The sequence below is a fragment of the Amphibalanus amphitrite genome, unplaced genomic scaffold (assembly GCF_019059575.1).
Source record: "Amphibalanus amphitrite isolate SeventyFive unplaced genomic scaffold, NRLGWU_Aamphi_draft 000009F_arrow, whole genome shotgun sequence".
NCBI classification, from domain to species: domain Eukaryota; kingdom Metazoa; phylum Arthropoda; class Thecostraca; order Balanomorpha; family Balanidae; genus Amphibalanus; species Amphibalanus amphitrite.
In genome coordinates, this window is record NW_024881505.1 from 1,948,883 (window position 1) to 1,968,176 (window position 19,294).

The window sequence follows — 19,294 nt, forward strand, 5'->3', positions numbered from 1 at the left end:
ATCATAGGCGGATTCAGGTAAGCTAACTTGGGATGATGTTTTGAGTTTTTGTCATGGCATATCATGTGTCTTATGACATGATGTGTGTGTCATATCATGTAAAATATGCAACGTGAGCACCAAATACACGTTTTTGTTAAGCAAAGGCGGATTCAGGCACGCTAAGACGGGGGGTAGTACATTGATATTATCCCCTTTCTCAGGTACCTGGAACCGCCTATTCCAATATTGTCAATGTCAAATGACGTCACATAGTTTTTAGGCGCATACATTTGACGGGTGGTGCCACTGGTCACCAGAATAAACCTAAGTAAGTCGCTGCTTAGCGGCAAATGTCAAAACAGTCAAATCTGGGTTAAAAACTTCCCCCCGAGAAACTCGTCCTGGAGACGCCTCTGCGCAAGCTAGAAACTCAAAAGTTTGACACAATGTGCCCAATGATTAGCAAGGAAGTCACCAAATTTCGAGCCCCTGGCTTAAGTCGTTTTCCATCGAGAGCAAAAAAAAACTACAAGTGGGGGCCGATTCGCCCCCCCCCTCCCCACCAATAATAGGGCTAAGCTCTAACAATCCCTTTTAACACAGATAAAATAACCAAATAACGCCCTACTTACTTGCACATCCTATGGCCTCCCGAGCTGGCCGGCGTTGTTGGGAGAGCCATTGTTTCACCTGCTGGCTCGACGCTCACGCAGCGCACACTGGGGTATACGAGCTCACTCATGGCGGCAGCCAGTTGCGAATGACGGTGACGTCACGGCAACTACTGTGCTTCAGCCCACGCCGTATGAGCTGGGCCGCAACAGATTGTCAGTGATTCCAAAGACACGGCAAAAATAATCCGACATTAGCCAAAGGGGCCAAAGGCCCCCCCCCCCCCCTTCGTGTCTCCGGAACCAATAGCCGAGTCTGAATATGATGTACATATATGATAAACATGGCATGTGGATAGTCATCTGAGTGGATGATGACCTGTGACGTCACAACAGAGGTCAGCCTCGACCAATCAGAAAACACTTTCGTGAATCATAAGGAAAGGCATGTTACATTGTGAATATTCGAGTCTTTGTGAAGACATGTCATATATATGCAACCACAGAAACTCCTTGACCATTTTTCTTGGACCTATGTCGTCACAGCAAGGTCAAATAAGGTCAAATTGTACCTGTTTACAACGAAAAACATTTTTTTTACGCAAAAGTGGCATCACTCACGTAAAGGGTTATATTCAGTCAGCAAGAGGTTAATAAGAATCATAAAAATTACTCATGACTGATTTCAAGCACAAATACCGAAAATATTTTGACGTCATAAGAATAGTCGCTACTTTTCCAGTAATTCAAATGGCTATATCTCAGGCAGTTTTAGATATTTTGTTAATTTTTGAATGTGTAAGGCCAATGAGGGGTTCTCTAGTATATATAATATTTCTCTAAATTTCCCCAAAGTTAAAAAATATCTCAAGAAATCTAAATTTTTAGTTAGAAAATCCGTTGATCTAGGGATTTTTTAACGTTGGAAATTTCGAGATAGCCATTTTGTTTGCCATGCTTTACACCTACGATCCAATTTTTGAGTCGCTTATTGAAACCCTGATTTTTTGCGATTTTTCTCCCTGAACAACTTTTTCGACGAAAAATCGCCGAATATGACCTCAGTTTGACCTCTCTAGCTCGTGACCTGAGATGACCTGGGACCTGATTTTTCCAGGACTTGTGTATGTATGATTGATGTCCGGAAAGGTACTGAAAGTGTCAAGTCGAAATTCGCAGCCGTTTCAAAGAAATCTGCGAAAAACCACAGGGAGGGGCCCTTTGCCCCCCCCCCAACGGGTCGCGGGTTAACCCTCGGCCGGCCAGGGGGAGGGGGGCGGGTGATGTACCCCCTGAGGTTTCTAGCAGATGGCGTACAAATTACGGCGCGTAGCGACGCCAGATTTGGCATACCCCATGGAGAAACGGGTATTATTTTGGCACCTCCCTTATAATTTCAAGTCCCAGTCATTTCAGGTCAGGTAACCATGTCACAAAAAAAGAGTACAAAGTTAGGATAAAATTGAAATGATTAAGCGGCAACGGAATAGCAAAGTTTTTTTTTTGTAAATAGCGTAAGCACGTGGCATTAAATACCACCAAAATTCAGACGCTGCTCGGGGCATTAGTGTTGCCCCGGAGGGGGAGGTGCAAACGGGGCAGCTTTTCAGCAGGGGGCAAAAGAGGCGCATTTCAATTATCTCCCATTAACTTACAATGGGGAGGTTGCAAAATTGACCTGACCTTAGGTCACCGATATAGAAATTCCGGGACATACACTTTGTACGCAGTGTTGCTCTTATCAATCGCTGAAAGTTCAAATCGATGGGCCACTCGGGGTAGCTATGGCAGACATTGAAACTTTTTATGAGGTGAGGTCAGTTAAAGTGACCTGGTGGCCTGACCTTGCACGGCCTGGGTCTGAAATTTCCACAACATGTGCGGAAAAGATGTAGGAACAGGTGTGCTAAGAACGGCGGCGCTGCACTCTGCTGCTTTTGAGGCATTCACGAAAAACCTGAGGGGGGCGTGAAAGCGACCCCCCCCCCCCACCACCACGTCGCGGGTTAACAAAATGTTAACATTTATACCCCAAAACCAGCCTTAATAGCCGTTTTCACGACGGCCATCTGGTACACATCTGGTGCACATTTGGTACAGATTAGGTGCAGATTTGGTCAAATCAGGTTCAGTGTGTCTCTTACTAGCTATCACCTAGGGTTGCACTAATTGCTTATACATATGCCTGCTTTGTCATATTATCAGAGAGTATCATCGATGAAAACACTGAAATAAATTCATAAAATACAGATATTTGCTGTAAAAGAGACTAGGTGCAGATTTGGTCAAATTAGGTGCACTCGCCGGGTAGCCGGCGTCGTGAAAACGGCCATTATTGACCTAGAGTCACCTAAGTTTCCACATACCCTGTAGTTTCGGGGTTTCAAAGTGCCATAGGAATCGATTGCGAGAGGGGTGCGGACCCCCCCCCCCCCCATGACTCTCCACGTTATGAAAAGGACCTGGCCTGGCGCGGGTTAATCCGACTGTTTTATCAATCGCTTATTTTGTGGCTAGTTTTTCTCGTATAAATCAGTCTTCTGCACTTGAACCTGTCTTTGAAAACCTGTTTATGAACCATAAAAACCGGTTTTTTGTATGCTAAGTGTTTTAAAAAGAATGAGCCCGTTGTCAAGGAAGCTACTCATTAGGCGATTGGATCGAATTCTTCGGTCACCGGTGGACTTGCAAAAACAACGTGAATGTAGCTGGTGATAGGCTTATCATGAGATCTTAACCGTGATGCTATTCTTAAGTTTCGTGTTGTTCTGCTCTATCGACTGGCGCTAATGGTGATTATAGTCATGCGAATCCCCAGGGCCCACGCCGGGGCCGATCGCGGTTCCAGCGAGGTGCTGTGGCTGTCATGTGGTGTCGGCCGGCAGACCGGTCAGCGATCAATGTCCGTCAGGCGTCAGTGGCAGTGTATTCAGATTCAGGTTTAGCTGTGTAGTTTTGTCGAAGGTCCACAGCAAAAAGTGGCTTTTCACCTGACACGTAAGACCGATAAAGCCGATATAACATAGGGTAAATGAACATGGCACCATCATAGAAGACACAAAGTACGCACCACATTCACACCGTACCATATCAGTGATGTCTGGTAAGGGTTGCGCATTCTGCCTCTCGACGGAAGGATGACATATAAGGAACCAAGTTTATGTTTTGCTGAGCATACAGGAAGGCCTTAAGTTTATTATTTTATTCATTTGTTTTAAACTAAGACTGAAAGTAAATATTAAAAATTGAGGTTTTTGCCCGGCGTTTCAAATGAATAACAAATGAGTAACAATTAACTTAAGGCCTTCCTGTACGCTCAGTAATACTTGTCAATTTATATACTTAACCCCCCCCCTGCGGTTTTGTTCGTGCATCTTTTCCGCACATATTGTGAAAATTTCAGATCCAGGTCGTCTTAGGTCAGGTCACCAGGTCACGCCAAGTGACCTCACCTCAGAAAAAATAAGAATGCTCGTCATAGCTACATCGATTGATTGATTACCTTGAAACTTTCAGCGATTGATTAAAGCAACATTATCTATAAAATTTATATCTCGGAATTTCGATATCGGTGACCTAAGGTCAGGTCAATTTTGCGGCCTCTCCATTATACATATGTCAATGGGAGAAAATTGAAAAGCGTCTGTTATGCACGAACGCTATTCTAGACACTCTCAAACATCGAGTTGTAGGTAATATTGGCACACTGAACCGGAAAATGGCAGCTGTGACCCCTCGTTATGTCCCCGAGGTCATCTCAGGTCACGAACAGAGTCTAACAGTTTTTTTGCTAATAAATTCTGATAGAGGCGTGCTAGAGCGATGAAAACGCTTTAGATGTGTTCGGCTCGACGTTGCGGATCGACTGATATGCAACATGACCTTTTCCGGTCAGGTCATGACCTTGACCTGAGGTCAAATTTTCAAGTTGACCATTCAAGGTCAAATTATAGTTCATTCGACGCGTCTCGACGAGAGGAACACGATGCTGGCAACAGTAATGTTATGGCTTATTTGAGTCAAAAGTTATTGCCGAAAAAACGTTTTTCGTAAAAATGGCTATTTTTGGAGTTTTGCCCTCTGGAGGCTAAACCGTTGACCTGAGGTCAAATCTGAGGGCATTATTCAGAAAGGCCTGTAAAAGGGCTGTCGAATGCACTTTTCTGCGGTGCTGTAGCTCTATCGGTTCCCGAGATAGCCATTGGCAGTTTCCAAAATGTTGAAATAGTCAATATTTTACCTTTGGTGACCTCTGGTGACCTGACCTTTGACCTGACCCAAAAAATGACCCAAGTGTTTTCGTCCGTATTTTGGACGTTCTTTCAATTGCCGCTTACCGCGTGTCGCTACTCGCTACGTGGCCCAGGAGCCGAGTTAGACGGGGAGTGTTCAGACCCCCCGGCCCGGCGCGGAATCTCAGAGCATCGGCCAGGCGCGGGTTAATCAAGTTTATGTTGTTCAGCATCGAGACTTCCCTAACCCGCGCCACGTTGAGGTCTGCCAAGTGCCAGGTTCCACGTCCTGTTGGGGGGGGGGGGGCGGCCAAAGGGTCCCTCCGTCGTATCTCCGGAACCAATAGCCGGATCGAAAAAAAAAATGCAAACGACATTCGAAAGAGCTCATCGTGATGCACACGATAAGATATCGATGACCTTGATATTTGACATGTGAAGTCACAAGGAGGTCAAATAAGGTCAAATCAGTTCAATTCACGGTGACGAAAAGTCGGTCATTAACCCTCGCCCTGGCAGGGGAGGGGGGTCGATGCGACCCCCCCCCCTAAGGTTTTTCGAAGATAGCGTAAAAACGGCCAAATTCGACACAGCCTATGGGGCAACCTTTTTACATATGACCTGAAAATTTCAGGTCCGGATGACCTTGGGTCAGGTCACCAGGTCAGAAAAACCGGTACAAGGTCATGGTCAAATTTCAATTTTCTTTTTGCACCTGTCCAACTCACAGTTTTTAACTGATTTCCTCCAAACTTTCAGGATGTGCTAAGTTCACCGAATTGTATAACATGTAGTTCGGGTTTTTTTGAGGTCACTGGCCTGAGGTCAGTTAGAGGTCATTACGTCGTAATGTTAAGCCTATGGGAAAATACTAAATTCGGAAAATACTGGAGATATCCGCTTCGTTCTATCACTTTTGTGCTTTGAAACCACAGTACTTAACAGCAGGTCACTTGGTGCTTCTTTGTTTGGTGTACTTATTCATGGGTCAGGTCAAATGAGGTCAACTGAGGTCAAATGACGTTTTTGCCAATAACTTGGCACATAATGACGCTAGAGCTTAAAAAATGGTGTCATTGTGTTCCTGGTGATCAGCCGAATCGAACGCTATGCGATATGATGCAATTTGGTTAGCTTGAACTTAATTGATTAATTAAAGTTTACTAAAAATTAAGAAAAAAAAATAAGTACACTTAAGCAAGCTAAAAAGTATATCGTTCGACGCGCCTTGACGTGCTGAGTTCACTGGTGCTTTTCTTTTTGCTCTATCTTAATTAGATCAAAAGTTATAGGGAAAAACTTTTGACCTGTTTTTAGCGAAAATTTTACATTTATACCCCCCAAAACCCCTCTAAATATTGACCTAGAGCAACTAAATTTGCACAGGGGCGAGAACTCCAGGGGGCCCACCTACCTACCAAATTTGGTATTTCTAGGTGCCATAGGAGCCAATCGCGAGGGGGGTCGCATCGACCCCCCCTCCCCCTGCCAGGCCGTGTTATGAAAAATGCCCTGCCAGGGCGAGGGTTAAAAATGAAATCTAAGTTTTCAAAATAAACCTGGATATTATATCTGGATATTGTGTTGCGGTCATGTAGGTCGCGGGTTTATTTGCTGATGATTTCTCTGATTTATTCAGGGGTTCTCGTGGTGACGACTCGTTTGAGGTTTTTGCCCGCAGCGACCATATGCTGCCAATGTGGGAAGTATTCAGTGCCAACAATTGGGCACTGAATGCTGTAAGTGAACACATAGGTAAGAGAAAGCACTGCCATTTCTAATAAAAAGATACCTAGCGATCATTCTGACAAGTCTGAGAGAGTGACAAAGGGATGGATGCTGCGGATTAGGATGAAAAAGCAAAGGCACATCAGCAAAAAATCCATGCGTTTGAATTTTCAAAGAAAATGGCTATGTTCTGCTGCAAACAACGTACTTATACCTGATACTTGGTCTATAACCGCACTATCAGTAGCGGCGGAACACCTTCGGGGGGGGGGGGGGGAGGCCACTGACGACTTTTGGTCCCATTCTTTCCATGCAACGCCCATATGGGCTAATGTTAAAATGGCAAAATCAAGGGGGCACGGTGCCCCGGTGCCCCCCCCTTTCCGCCGCCTATGCGCACTATGCATGGGAACCCTAGGCTGAAAGGGCACTGACATAGCTTCATGGTACATAGGTGTCTCTGTAATCGCCTAGGCCAATGAAGTCCAAATAGATGACGCCTCACAGAATATTTCTTGTGGAAATGTGTCACGAAAAGATCACAAGCCGGATCGCGACGAAACTTTCGGTTCTTACGCGTTTATCAAGTTTATATCTACTTAACCTGAAAACTTCATGACCCTGATCCAGTTAACCTTTGACCCATCCGTGCTCGCCATCCTCACGACAAGCCAATCTGCATTGCCCTCACGTTTCCCTGCATCCAGGCTGGCGGGCACCCCCTCCAGAGAGCCGGTGGTCGAGATCGTGTCTTCACCAGGACAGGACTCGCTAAAATCCTCTCCGGGGTGAGCGTTTGAGCGGCGGGCGTCGGCGCGCTGTCCCAGCTGGGCAATCCGGTCCCCCCGGGACGGTCTCGCCCCTGCGACTCACTATCGGTGTGTCGTCCTTCGACCTGTGATCTCCATACAGACAATGTGATCAGGTGCACCAGGATGGTGATTTGAGGTATGTAGGTATGTCAGCGCACCTTATTTGTGCGTCTCCAGACTTTTTGTAATTAGAAGCGTGTCAACATGCGGAATAATTTTTGTCCAATATGTTTTCTGGGTATCAGGGAAGGTTTTTCGCAGATATCTAAAAAAAAAAACGGTGGCCTTCATGCATCTTTTCCGCACATGTTGTGAAAATTTCAGACGGCCCAGGTCTCTCAAGGTCAGATCACCAGGTCACGTCAAGTGACCTCACCTCAGAAGAATTAACCCTCGCATGTGTAGGGGGGGGGTTCGGATTTTCGTGGTTTCAAACGTTCAAACATGTGATTTGATGTTGCCCCCATGCATTAGGGTGGGTGTCAAGGTCACCTGAAGGTCAGGTCAGGTCATTGACCTTTGGTGACCTCGGTTCACTTTTTCGAGTTTTACATGTTTCTAGGCTAGTTTTTTTAGCCGAATTCGAATTTAGCAACCATTTGAACATTTGCGAGGTAGTTTTGGTGACCTCGTAACATGTTACGAAGCTGTCAGAGGCGGTTGACACGTACTACGAATACCCGTCACGACGCCTACTGGTTGACCTGACCTGACCTGACCCGACCTGGTCTAAATGCTTAAAGACATCATCTGTGATCAAAACTAACACGATATTCGTGATCAGCACCCCGAAAAACCCCTTAGCGGCCACGCTTTACGACTTTCTAACAGGTCCCGATTTTCCTGACTTTGGGTCATTGACCTGACCTGGAAGGTCAACCAATGACCTAGGACCTTAAAATTGGGTATCATCGGCTTCCTCTCGTCACGGGCAACACGCTCGTTTCTTCCGCGAAGCTCTAGCTCGATCAGGGGCCAAACGGCAAGGCGGGGGTCCAACCGACCCCCCCCCCCCCTCCCCCCTACACATTAAAAGCTGGCAAACGCCGCACACATGCGAGGGTTAACAAAAAATGTTCCTAAAATGAAGGCCATGATTGGCAAGAGTTTTGTTGCTGCTTGGTGGTGGTTCATAAATTTTTGGATCGTCGTTACCAAAAAGTACTGTTCACCGACCAGCCTTGGCCCTGGGAAACCAGTATCGGTCAGCTGAGGTGGGTTCGAAGGCGGGGCGCGGTCGCACCCCGCCCGTGCCGACCTGTGAAAGCAGTCAGTCGTTGCTCTGTACCACTGACGAGGTCGCGGTCAGCGGCCGGGCGGCCTTCGACGGCGGCCAGCGGCGCGGACCGACCCGCTGTCAGTCGGGCCAGTCCGCACCGATCGCCGCTGCCGACATGTCACGTCCCCTGTTGCTGCTGGTGCTGGTGGTGGCGCGAGCCGCCGCCCAGGGCCCGCCGCTGGTCTGCGAGTACCCCGAGGGCCTGCAGACGTACCCGGACCCCGGCTCGTGCGAGCGCTACTTCCGCTGCGCCAACGGCACGCTGACTCAGGAGGTGTGCGCCAACGGACTGCTCTTCTCGGGGACCGGCGCCGTCCACGAGGGCTGCGACTACCACTGGCGGGTCAACTGCGACACCCGGGCCTTCCAGGAGCCGGCGCCCGTCCCCGGACCCTGTCCGTTCGCGTTCGGCATCTTCCCGTCCGGAAACGGGTGCGTGGACTACTTCGTCAAGTGTGCCTACGGCGTGCCTCAGCCGGAGCTGTGCCCCGAGGGTCTGGCCTACGACGAGCGCACGCACGCCTGCAACTGGCCCGACCTGGTGCCGCAGTGCTCCGTCGGCGATGCCGAGACGCTCTCCGGCTACTCCTGTCCCGATCAGATCCCAGCCGGCTCGGCGTCGCTTCGCTTCGGCGCCTTCCCGCGCTTCGCCACCGGCCGCTGCGACCGCCTGGTGACGTGTGTCAACTACTACCCGCGCATCACCAAATGTCCGTACGGGAAGGCAGTGGACGAGAGCTCGCTGACCTGTGTGGACGCCGAACTGGTGCCTGGCTGTGCCGCCGTACCGCCGCCGCCGCCACCGGCCGTGGCCGTGCCGGTGTCCGTACCTGGTCCTGTGATCGGCCCTCTGCGCCGAGTGCCCAGTGCCGGCGGGCGCATCGTCGCCATCAAAGGACCCGGACTGAAGCTGCCCGAGTTTGTTCCCGGAAGAGTAAAATAAATAAGATTATACGATTTTTGAGTTCCTGTCCTGAAGGTGTGTTTTTTCTCGATAGGTGACTCTGAGCCGTGTGTTAATCTAAGTTATATAAGAATATTAAAAGTATTTGCTCATTATCCTAACACTGTACCTAAAGATGAAAAACATAGAAAAGCACACAGAAGCACTGTTACTTCTAACGTAGCTGATGCGTTTAGCTGCGCTCATCTTTGATGCCGCTCTCTTCGTTCAGTTGGGGATCTGTTAAACCACAGCATGTTTCTCTCACTGCCCAGTGGTCGACGGCCTCGGTGGTTGCCTTTTTTTCATTTTGCTCCATGCACACGGAGGCTGCCATGACAGCCAGGAGTAGCGCAATTCTTGGCTTAGTTTGTGTCATGTGCCAATCATCTGTCGGCAGACAGCTCGGCCGACTCCGCCCCGACCGGGTCATTACACAACCTGTCCGCGGCTGTGCAACCGCCTGCACAGCAAGAAAACCGGACAGGTCGCGAGGTGGCGGTCTAGTTCTTGTAAGAATAGGAAAAACTCGCCGCTCGGTTGTGAAACGGATTGCGCCGGCTACTAAGTATGTGATTATTGGTTATAAAACTCTTTCTCTGTGGTGACTTGCTGTGGTTATATGCTATTAGTTCCTTAGGACGACATTTATTCTGATCTTTTATTGAAGCTGTCTTCCTGCAGAGAATGTTGTGCGAATGGTATGTAAGAAATGTGTCTGCACAACGGCCCCGTAAATCAGGTATTTATTTGTTTGATGTAAATAAAACATGTCGAAAGCAACCGCATTTGCTAAAATCCCATTGCGAAATACTTGCTTTGCTAGCCTCCTGGACACACTTATTACAATATGTCCTGAAGCCCTTGGAAAGGAATAAGAAGCACACTGACTACAGCAGATCCAGCTGGAATCTCAGTTCCTGTGAAAGATGGAAAGAAATTTGTAGAGTAAGAATCAGGTAGGCATGGTGTATAGTTTGATCTGTGGGGTACTTATCTAGTGACGCCAAATTAATTAATCATCAGTACTCAATTAGCAGGGGCGACAGAGCTAGCTTATTCTCTTAGACATATCAAAGTAAATTTATTGGCATTTTGAGGTCCAAAAATTTGGAAAATACTATGACAAAACAATATAAGAAATACATTCGAAGTTGCCAAGATGACATTCAAGCACTTCAGAGTTTCTGATTTTGCTGATTGAGCCAAAATTATACGATAACGATTCAACTTTTCCTCGCTTTTCATTTCAATGATATCTAAAATTAATGCTTTGACGATTCCATGATTCCAATAACTATTATTTCCCCATTGTTTTTCCTTTTCACGTATAAAAGGCTTAATTTTAATCTAGGATAACCACTTCCAGACCAATGCATTACAAGCTAACAGTTCAATTTAGGCCAACCCATTGGAACATATCTATTGAGAATAAAACCCATGACTTGCATAGCTTACGTGTATATTTTTCATGGTTAACACACCGCCAGTCGAGCAATTCCGGACAGCAGGCAGCATTTAGTAACGAAAGTGTTGGGTGTCCGGCAGAACCGGCCCTGTAGCGGCACCGTTGAACTAAATCCGACCTTGAACTAAGCCGCCTTCAGTCCGGCACCTCTTCCTTACTGGAGCCTGGAGGATCCGCCAAAACGTCCTCTCAGCTGGGCGCAAATGGAGACTTTTTCTCTCAACGTTTTCGTCACTACGCATTACTGACGACATGGGAAGGTGTGCGACTTCCTTTTTTAAACCTTCTGGTCAATTACACCGGCACCAGAAACCAGGCCAGGACCCAATATCAAATGGCCTAAATGCGTGAAGATTCAGCAGTACTGGCCGGAGTTTAGCGACACTAACCAGCTAAGCAGCATAATTATGACACATTTCAGTCAATCGGGCATTAACGTTTCAAGGAACAAGTCAGATAAGACACACATTTGTCAATACCATCGAATCATCACAGACGGTACAAAATGCCGTGATCAGAAGCACTATACATTATACGACTGGGCCCAAGGCTTTTCCGACAGTGGACGCCTCGCAATCGGCGAATATAGACGGCCAAGGACGTCACATATTGGGGCGAGCGGCGGGGAAGCCAAGCCGAATCATGTTCCCGGCTCTGCATCAGCTAAGTGATCTGCAAATACCATTCTGCTGATGGATGTTTGACTAGGATGCGTAAGGCGATGAAGAAATAAGGAAATACGCTGGTCAATATTAGCATTGGGGAGTGGTTATACCATCTTTTCCGAAAACGTATCCATTTCGGGAACGACTGTAACTATGGGTGATATTTACTACCCAGCTTGACTGTGATGCAGAAGCGTTCTCTGGGATCGTCTGCTATTTGCTGCGCTCAAGGCTATTCAGTTTGAGAGAAGGGTAATAACTGTCACGTTTTGAAAGTAATGTGCTCCCACTGAGCCCGGCTGAGCTAGGCTTAGAAAGTATAGGATCTCTTCAGTGCAGCGAACACTGACGAGCCTTGTAAGCCGAACCGAACTATTCAACAAGACATACAACGTTATACATCTCGCAATAATTGACAGTTGTTTCCTGATTTTGGTTTTGAAATGAAGAAAGACGCTTGCAACATAAGTGCTTTGAGTGTTCTCGTGTAGCTGTGTAAGGATGTAGCCTCTATTTGTCTTCTTAGATGAATGTTAACCCGCGCACCGACGGGGTCTGCGCCAACTTAGAACCGACGGGGGGGGGGGGCAGATGACCGCGCCCACCCCCCTGAGATCTCGAGAACGAAGCAAGATAGTGACAAGCGGTAAATGGCATGGGATATGCACGGACAAGGTCTACAATTTTTACAAAGGTCATTTTCAGGTCAGGTCAAAGATGACGTCATAGGGGTCAAAAAAGTCAAAATGGCGGCGCAAGATATGGAGAGTTTTTCTCGAATAACTTTCGAACTAGTCAAGATAGGAACAAACTAAGGGCATCATCGTGATCCTCTCATCAATCCGCATCGAATGCTATATATGTTGACCTCGAAAGGTCAAGGTCAAAGGTTGACCTCAGGACACGTGACCTCGAGGTCATCATGTATAGCATTCGATGCGCCTTGACGATCTGAACACAATGAGACCATCCGCGTGGCTGTATCTTGCTCCTGTACGGAGTTATTGGCAAAACACCTGTGGTGACCTTTGATGACGTCACATGACCTTACAGCTGCCCAACAGCAAAACAGACCTCAAGGTAGTGAAGGTTGATCATATATGAAGTCATGTATGGTTTATGGGGGCATTCCGACCCGTTTTAGTGGTAAAAACATGGAGTTGATTTTTCCCCCATTGACTAATAATGGGGAGGTCGAGAAATCGACATGATCTTAGGTCCTCGATATCAAAATTCCGAGATATACAAATTGTAGCTACTAATGACCTTATAACATCCTGCGACTTTCAAAGGCCTCCAACATCAACTGTAGCTCTGGCACGGTGACAAAGTTGCAAAAAAGTGACTTGAGGTTGGGTCATTCAAAGTGACCTGGTGACCTGACCTTAAAAGTTAATAGGTTCAAACCTGCACACCATATGTAAAATTGTGAAGAGAATAGTCGTACCAAATTTCGCGGCGCTGCGCGCCGCGGTTTTTCCGCTATCTACGAAAAACCTCAAGGGGGGCGGATATCCGCCCCCCCCGTCGGTGCGCGGGTTAAGCTATACATACTGGCAAACCTTACTTTCCTTCGATTAACGTCTGAAAGATTTTGCGCCCAATGTCCTGTTGGGACATTTTCGATTTATATTGTACAAACTCTGCCAAGACAAAAAAGATGTTCTCAAAACGTGTATTTACACAATATTTACTGAAAAGAAGTTAACCCGCGCACCGACGGGGGGGGCGGATATCCGCCCCTCCTGAGGTTTTTCGCGAATAGCGGGAAAACCGCGGCGCGTAGCGCCGCGAAATTTGGTACGACTATTACCTTATCAATTTTACACATGGTGTGCAAGTTTGAACCTCCTACCTATTAAGGTCAGGTCACCAGGTCACTTTGAATGACCCAACCTCAAGTCACTTTTTTGCAACTTTGTCACCGTGCCAGAGCTACAGTAGATGTCGGAGGCCTTTGAAAGTCGCAGGATGTTATTAGGTCATTAGTAGCTACAATTCGTATATCTCGGAATTTGGATATCGGTGACCTAAGGTCAGGTCAATTTCGCGACCTCCCCATTATAAGTCAATGGGGGAAAAATCAACTCCCTGTTTTTACCACTAAAACGGGTCGGAATGGCCCCATATACCATACATGACTTCATATACGATCAACCTTCACTACCTTGAGGTCTGTTTTGCTGTTGGGCAGCTGTGAGGTCATGTGACGTCATCAAAGGTCACCAAAGGTTTTTGGCCAATAACTCCGTACAGGAACAAGATACAGACGCGTGAATGGTCTCATTGTGTTCAGCTCGTCAAGACGCATCGAATGATATACATGATGACCTCGAGGTCACGTGACCTGAGGTCAACCTTTGACCTTGACCTTTCGAGGTCAACATATATATATCATTCGATGCGGATTGACGAGAGGATCACGATGATGCCCTTAGTTTGTTCCTATCTTGACTAATTCGAAAGTTATTCGAGAAAAACTCTCTCCATATCTAGCGCCGCCATTTTGACTTTTTCGACCCCTGTGACGTCATCTTTGACCTGACCTGAAAATGACCTTTGTAAAAATTGTAGATCTTGACCGTGCGTATCCGATGCCGTTTACTGCTTGTCGCTATCTTGCTTCGTTCTCGAGATCTCAGGGGGGGCGGTCATCCGCCCCCCCCCCCCGTCGGTGCGAAGTTGGCGCAGACCCCCGTCGGTGCGCGGGTTAATATTTGATTGAATTTTCTAACCGATCTGTCATAATTTATAAAATAAAATAATAAATAAAGTTGAAAACCAACACAAAATAACGTAAAAAAGACACCTAAATTATGTAATATCTATGACAATTTCAAAAAAATACACAATCTTATAGACCTCACTGATTTAGCTTCAAGTTCTTCTAATACGAATCACCAGCATTCCCTTTTTGTTGCTCTTTTTTCAACAAATAATGACATGTCATGACAATGTTGCAGTGCTTGCCAGGGATGGTTGTTGTCAGCAGTAATTCAACAGCTATCTGGATATTTGGTATTGCAAGAAGACCAACGCGGCGGCCCGGGGTCCGCTGACCATTCTGCCTTATCATAGCAACAGCTTGCTCCCCAGGCACGACGAGTAGTAAAGGAATCTTGGGCACGACAGTGTCAGCAGCGAGCTGAGAGTTGTCCGTTGAGCATGTCAACACCTGTCACACAAGTGGCAGATATCTGTGACTGGTGTGGGCTCCTCCAGAGCCATGGTGCACTCAGAGCAGCTCCCAAGGTCGTTTTCTGTCCCTGGCCACTTATCAGTCAAACGCTGCCGCGCTGGAAATTCCCTGCTCTGTCCTGCAGATGTTGATGTTTTGCACTTGTATCTGCGTGTTTGGGTAGATCTGTGTAATATGTGGTTGAGCGATTCTCACACCTTGCTTTCTACATCCTGAGGCTCAGCTACAGTCCCATGAGTTATGACCGAATTATCACGGATCTTTCCATTACATTCGTCCATATAAAAGAAAAATACATGGGTATTTAACCCGCGTCCGGCTGGGGGTCCTGGATTTCCACGCCCTGCTGGGGGGGGGGGTGTCTGAACACCCCCCCCCCCTTCTAACTCGGCTCCTGGGCCACGTAGCGATACGCGGAAGGCGGCGTTCGAAAGAGCGTCAAAAATAATGACGGAATCACTTCAGTCAATTTTTTGGTCAGGTCAAAGGTCAGGTCACCAGAGGTCATTGAAGGCAAAATTTCGCCGATTTCCAGGTCGAATGTCGACAATTTCCAAGATGCCAACGCATAACTCGGGAGCCAATAGAGCTACAGCGCCGCGGAAAAGCGCATTCGATAGCCCTATTAACGCCCTTTCTGAGTAATTCTCTTAGATTTGACCTAACGTCAACGGTTTTGCCTGCAGGGGGCAAAAACTGCAAAAATAGCCGATTTTTTCGGTAACAGTTTTTCTGTAATAACTTTTGACCCAAGCCTTGCACGAGCTTACTTTTACCGGCATCGTGTTCCTCTCGTCAAGACGCATCGAATGAACTATAACTTGACCTTGAAAGGTCAACTTGAAAATATGACCTCAGGTCAAGGTCATGACCTGACCTGAAAGGGTCATGTTGCATATCAGTCGACCCGTATCGTCGAGCTGAACACATCTAATGCGTTTTCATCGCTGTAGCCTGCCTCTATCAAAAGTTATTTGCGAAAAACTGTTAGATTCCATTCGTGACCTAAGATGACCTCAGGGCATAAACAGGGGTCACGGACACCATTTTCATGTTCAGTGTGTCTAAACCACTTGTAATTCAGTGTTTGGGAGTGTTTATAATGTCTTTCGTCCAAAAGAGGCGCATTCAATTTTCTCCCTTTGACTTATAATGGCGTATATAACGACGCAATGGGGGCGCAAAATTGACCTGACCTTAGGTCACCGATATCAAAATTCTGAGATATACATTTTGTACATGCTATTGATCTTAGCAATCGCTGAAAGTTTCAAAGCGATCGGTCACTCGGTGTAGCTATGACAGACATTGAAACTTTTTATGAGGTGAGGTCACTTCAAGTGACCTGGTGACCTGACCTTGAATGACCTTGGTCTGAAATTCTCACAACATGTGTAGAATTGATGTATGATAAGCCGTCGTTTTTGAGATATTCACGAAAAACCACAAGGGGGTGTTCAAACAACCCCCCCCCCCCCCCCCCAGCAGGGCGAGGGTTAAGTGCAGGTAAGCGCTGTTGTGTCGTTTTCAGTTTTCACACACCCTCTGTTAGCGTTTCCGCTTCGCTCCTCGCAGCCTGAGCCTTTAAACACACACACACATGCTCAACCGAGCCCAGTTGCGTTCAGTCTGGCCGAATGCGGCTGCCACGCCATGTCACGGCCATTGCTGGCCATATCGCAGCTGGTAGTGAACCAGGCGGCACAGCATACCTTTCAGGCGCTCGGGCAGTAAGCCAGGCGGTGCAGCATACCTTCCAGGGGCGCCTCCATAAGCTCTATGTCAGCTTTGTAAGCATATTCACAGACAAAACTGAGCCTTCTGCTGTTGCGATTGCAGTTCGGTCAGAGTTAGTGCTTGAGAATGACAAAGTTACTCAAGACTTAATGTACAAGTGTACATATATCCAGATATTTTGATAGATGTCTTTATCTCCGTCGGTAACGAGCGGAGGTGACTTTGTTGCTGGTTTATGTCAAAGCACCGCTGTCGCAGTTTTTTTTTCAAGTAGCACGCCTTACCAAAGACTTACCACCGAAGTACCGGCCGGGTGGGTGGTGTCTCGCCCACATGACGAGGCACGACTCCTCCGACAATCGGGACCGGGAAGCTGGTAACGGGGCCAGCCAGGCTGAATAAGCTCCTTTCAGTCGGACCACGGAACGTGGCCGCTACTGAGACCTTGTAGAACTGGATTCACCATAGAAGGTGATACGCCTCAGCCCATAAGGAGCAGTGCTGCCACTCAAGTGGTGCGCAAACATTGGCATTACAGATGCACGGACGTAGAACTGGATTGGAGATTTTTCGAGAAGGCCAATCAGCCCAATAAGGGAATTTCTAGTGGACGCGGTCGATACCAGGAGTTGACTAGTGCCATGGTCTAACTATTAAATAACTTAATAAAAGTTTTTGAACGTTTCAGGATCATGTATTTTTTAATATGCTGAGCAATGAATAGTGTAACCATTTTCCACAAAACTGAATAACACCTGAACGTTCAAGAAAAGTCGCAAACAATCTGATCTCCTTGGACTTTGAGGCTGGTTGGCGCAGTGGTTCATACGAGGAGTATAGTAGACATAATCGTATGAATCAGTTACACTGTCCTCGAGGAGTCTCCCGCTCCCCGTGCCCTTCCTCGGACTTAGCAGCTGTTTATATTGTTCATAGCGCATGATCTCATCGTGTAGGTTCGGACAACCTGGACAGCTCATTACTTCTGTAGAAAAAGAAAAAGAAAACAATAAATCAATCAATCAGTATTCCGCCTTAGCCAGGTGTTTGGGCTATTGCTGACAAACCTTCTCTGCTAAGGCAGCTAATATGTAAAGCCCTTGAACAGGATAACAAGTTTTATGCAGTGACTTACTATGCGTCCATGACATACTTGGATTGGTCTTATGCCCTCAATGCACTCAGTAGTGAGAAGTCTTTGTAGCGTGTACAGTGGATCTAGTAAGGATCTCCAGACGCAACTAGATGGCGTTGAGCCTTAGTCGAGTCCATGTGATATTCGGGGAGAGGTCACTACCGAGCTGGGCCCGATTGGGAGGTGGGCGGGGGGGGGGGCGGGGCGGGTGGCCTGTCAAACAACCCCGGCGCGGTGGGGCACTGCCGCAGGCAAATGGCGCACACCAGCGTTGTTCCATATCGCGGTGGTAGGCCGGGCGGCCGGTTAGCTTGGCAGTTGGCTGCTTGGAGGGAAAGGATAATGAGGCATGGGTTTGCTGTGGCCGGCTCATCTACTGTCAGCTATGGTGAACCCAAAGTAATGCAAATGTGACGGTGGTAATGCAGCAGGCAATGGAATGCTAGCGAATGCTCCGAGCACCTAGCTATAAGGATTAAAATTATTTATGTCTCCTGAAATTTTCATTGAATGTAATTCAAGCAATAGAAAGATCGCATCGTTCGCCGGTTTTTTTGACCGGGTGGCGTTTCATGCGTAGAGCGTCCTCCTAATTATCACACAGGTGATTTTTTTTTTTTTTTTTTTTTTGCTGGTAAGATGGCACTCGCCGGCACAAGGGGGGGGGGTTGATGCAACCCCCCTAAGGTTTTTCGCAAATAACTCGCGTAAAAAGCGGCCGATCGCGAAGAAACTTTCAGTACCCTCGCATTGATCAATTTTACACCTACCCTGAAAATTTCATGACCCTGACCCAAATGACCTTTGACCTGTAACCTCTTTTCCGAGACCATGTTTGGCCGGAATCGCGATTCGGCGTATGTCGGCTCGCATTAGCCGCGCGTTTGCAAATTTTTCGTGGTTTCAAACGTTCAAACATGTGATTTGATGTTGCTCCCATACATTAGGGTGGGTGTCAAGGTCACCTGAAGGTCAGGTCAGGTCATTGATCTTTGGTGACCTCGGGTGACCTCGGTTCACTTTTTCGAGTTCTACATGTTTCTAGGCTAGTTTTTGGAGCTGAATTCGAATTTAGCCCGCGCGGGGGTGAGTGGGGGGGTAAATTTTACCCCCCCTCGCGAATTTTTGCAATATCTCAAAAACGGCGGCGCGTAGCGCCGCCAAACTTTCAGTACCTTTTCTTACATCAATTTGGCACGTTCCCTGAAAATTTGAGCGAAATCGGTCGGAAAATTTTGGAGAAAATGACGTTTTAGTGACGTCATGTTCGCCATTTTCGCCTCAAAAACGGCAAAATTTCAAACGCCGCTAACATCTTCATTTTTTAAGCAATCAAGACATAACAAAAAAGGTTATATGTGATTCTACTTTGTCTATCAAATGGCTATCTCGGTTTTTTGAAAATTCTGGATTTTGGCACAATGTTTTTCAAAAAACTGACTTTTTTGGAAAAAGAGCTATAAAATCCAAAATTTTGAGTGCATCGAAAAAACCGGAATATAT

At 47.1% G+C, this 19,294-nt stretch overlaps 1 protein-coding gene across 1 annotated transcript; it reads left to right on the forward strand.

The window, feature by feature from the left end:
• Positions 1–8,759: 8,759 nt before the first annotated feature.
• On the forward strand, positions 8,760–9,587 carry LOC122379685 (protein obstructor-E-like). Its single transcript, XM_043362081.1, has one exon. The coding sequence runs from the start codon at positions 8,760–8,762 to the stop codon at positions 9,585–9,587; it is 828 nt and encodes a 275-aa protein (XP_043218016.1).
• Positions 9,588–19,294: the final 9,707 nt, after the last annotated feature.

Coding starts and splice junctions, on each gene's coding strand:
- LOC122379685 (XM_043362081.1), top strand. CDS start 8,760: ATGTCACGTCCCCTGTTGCTGCTGGTGCTGGTGGTGGCGCGAGCCGCC.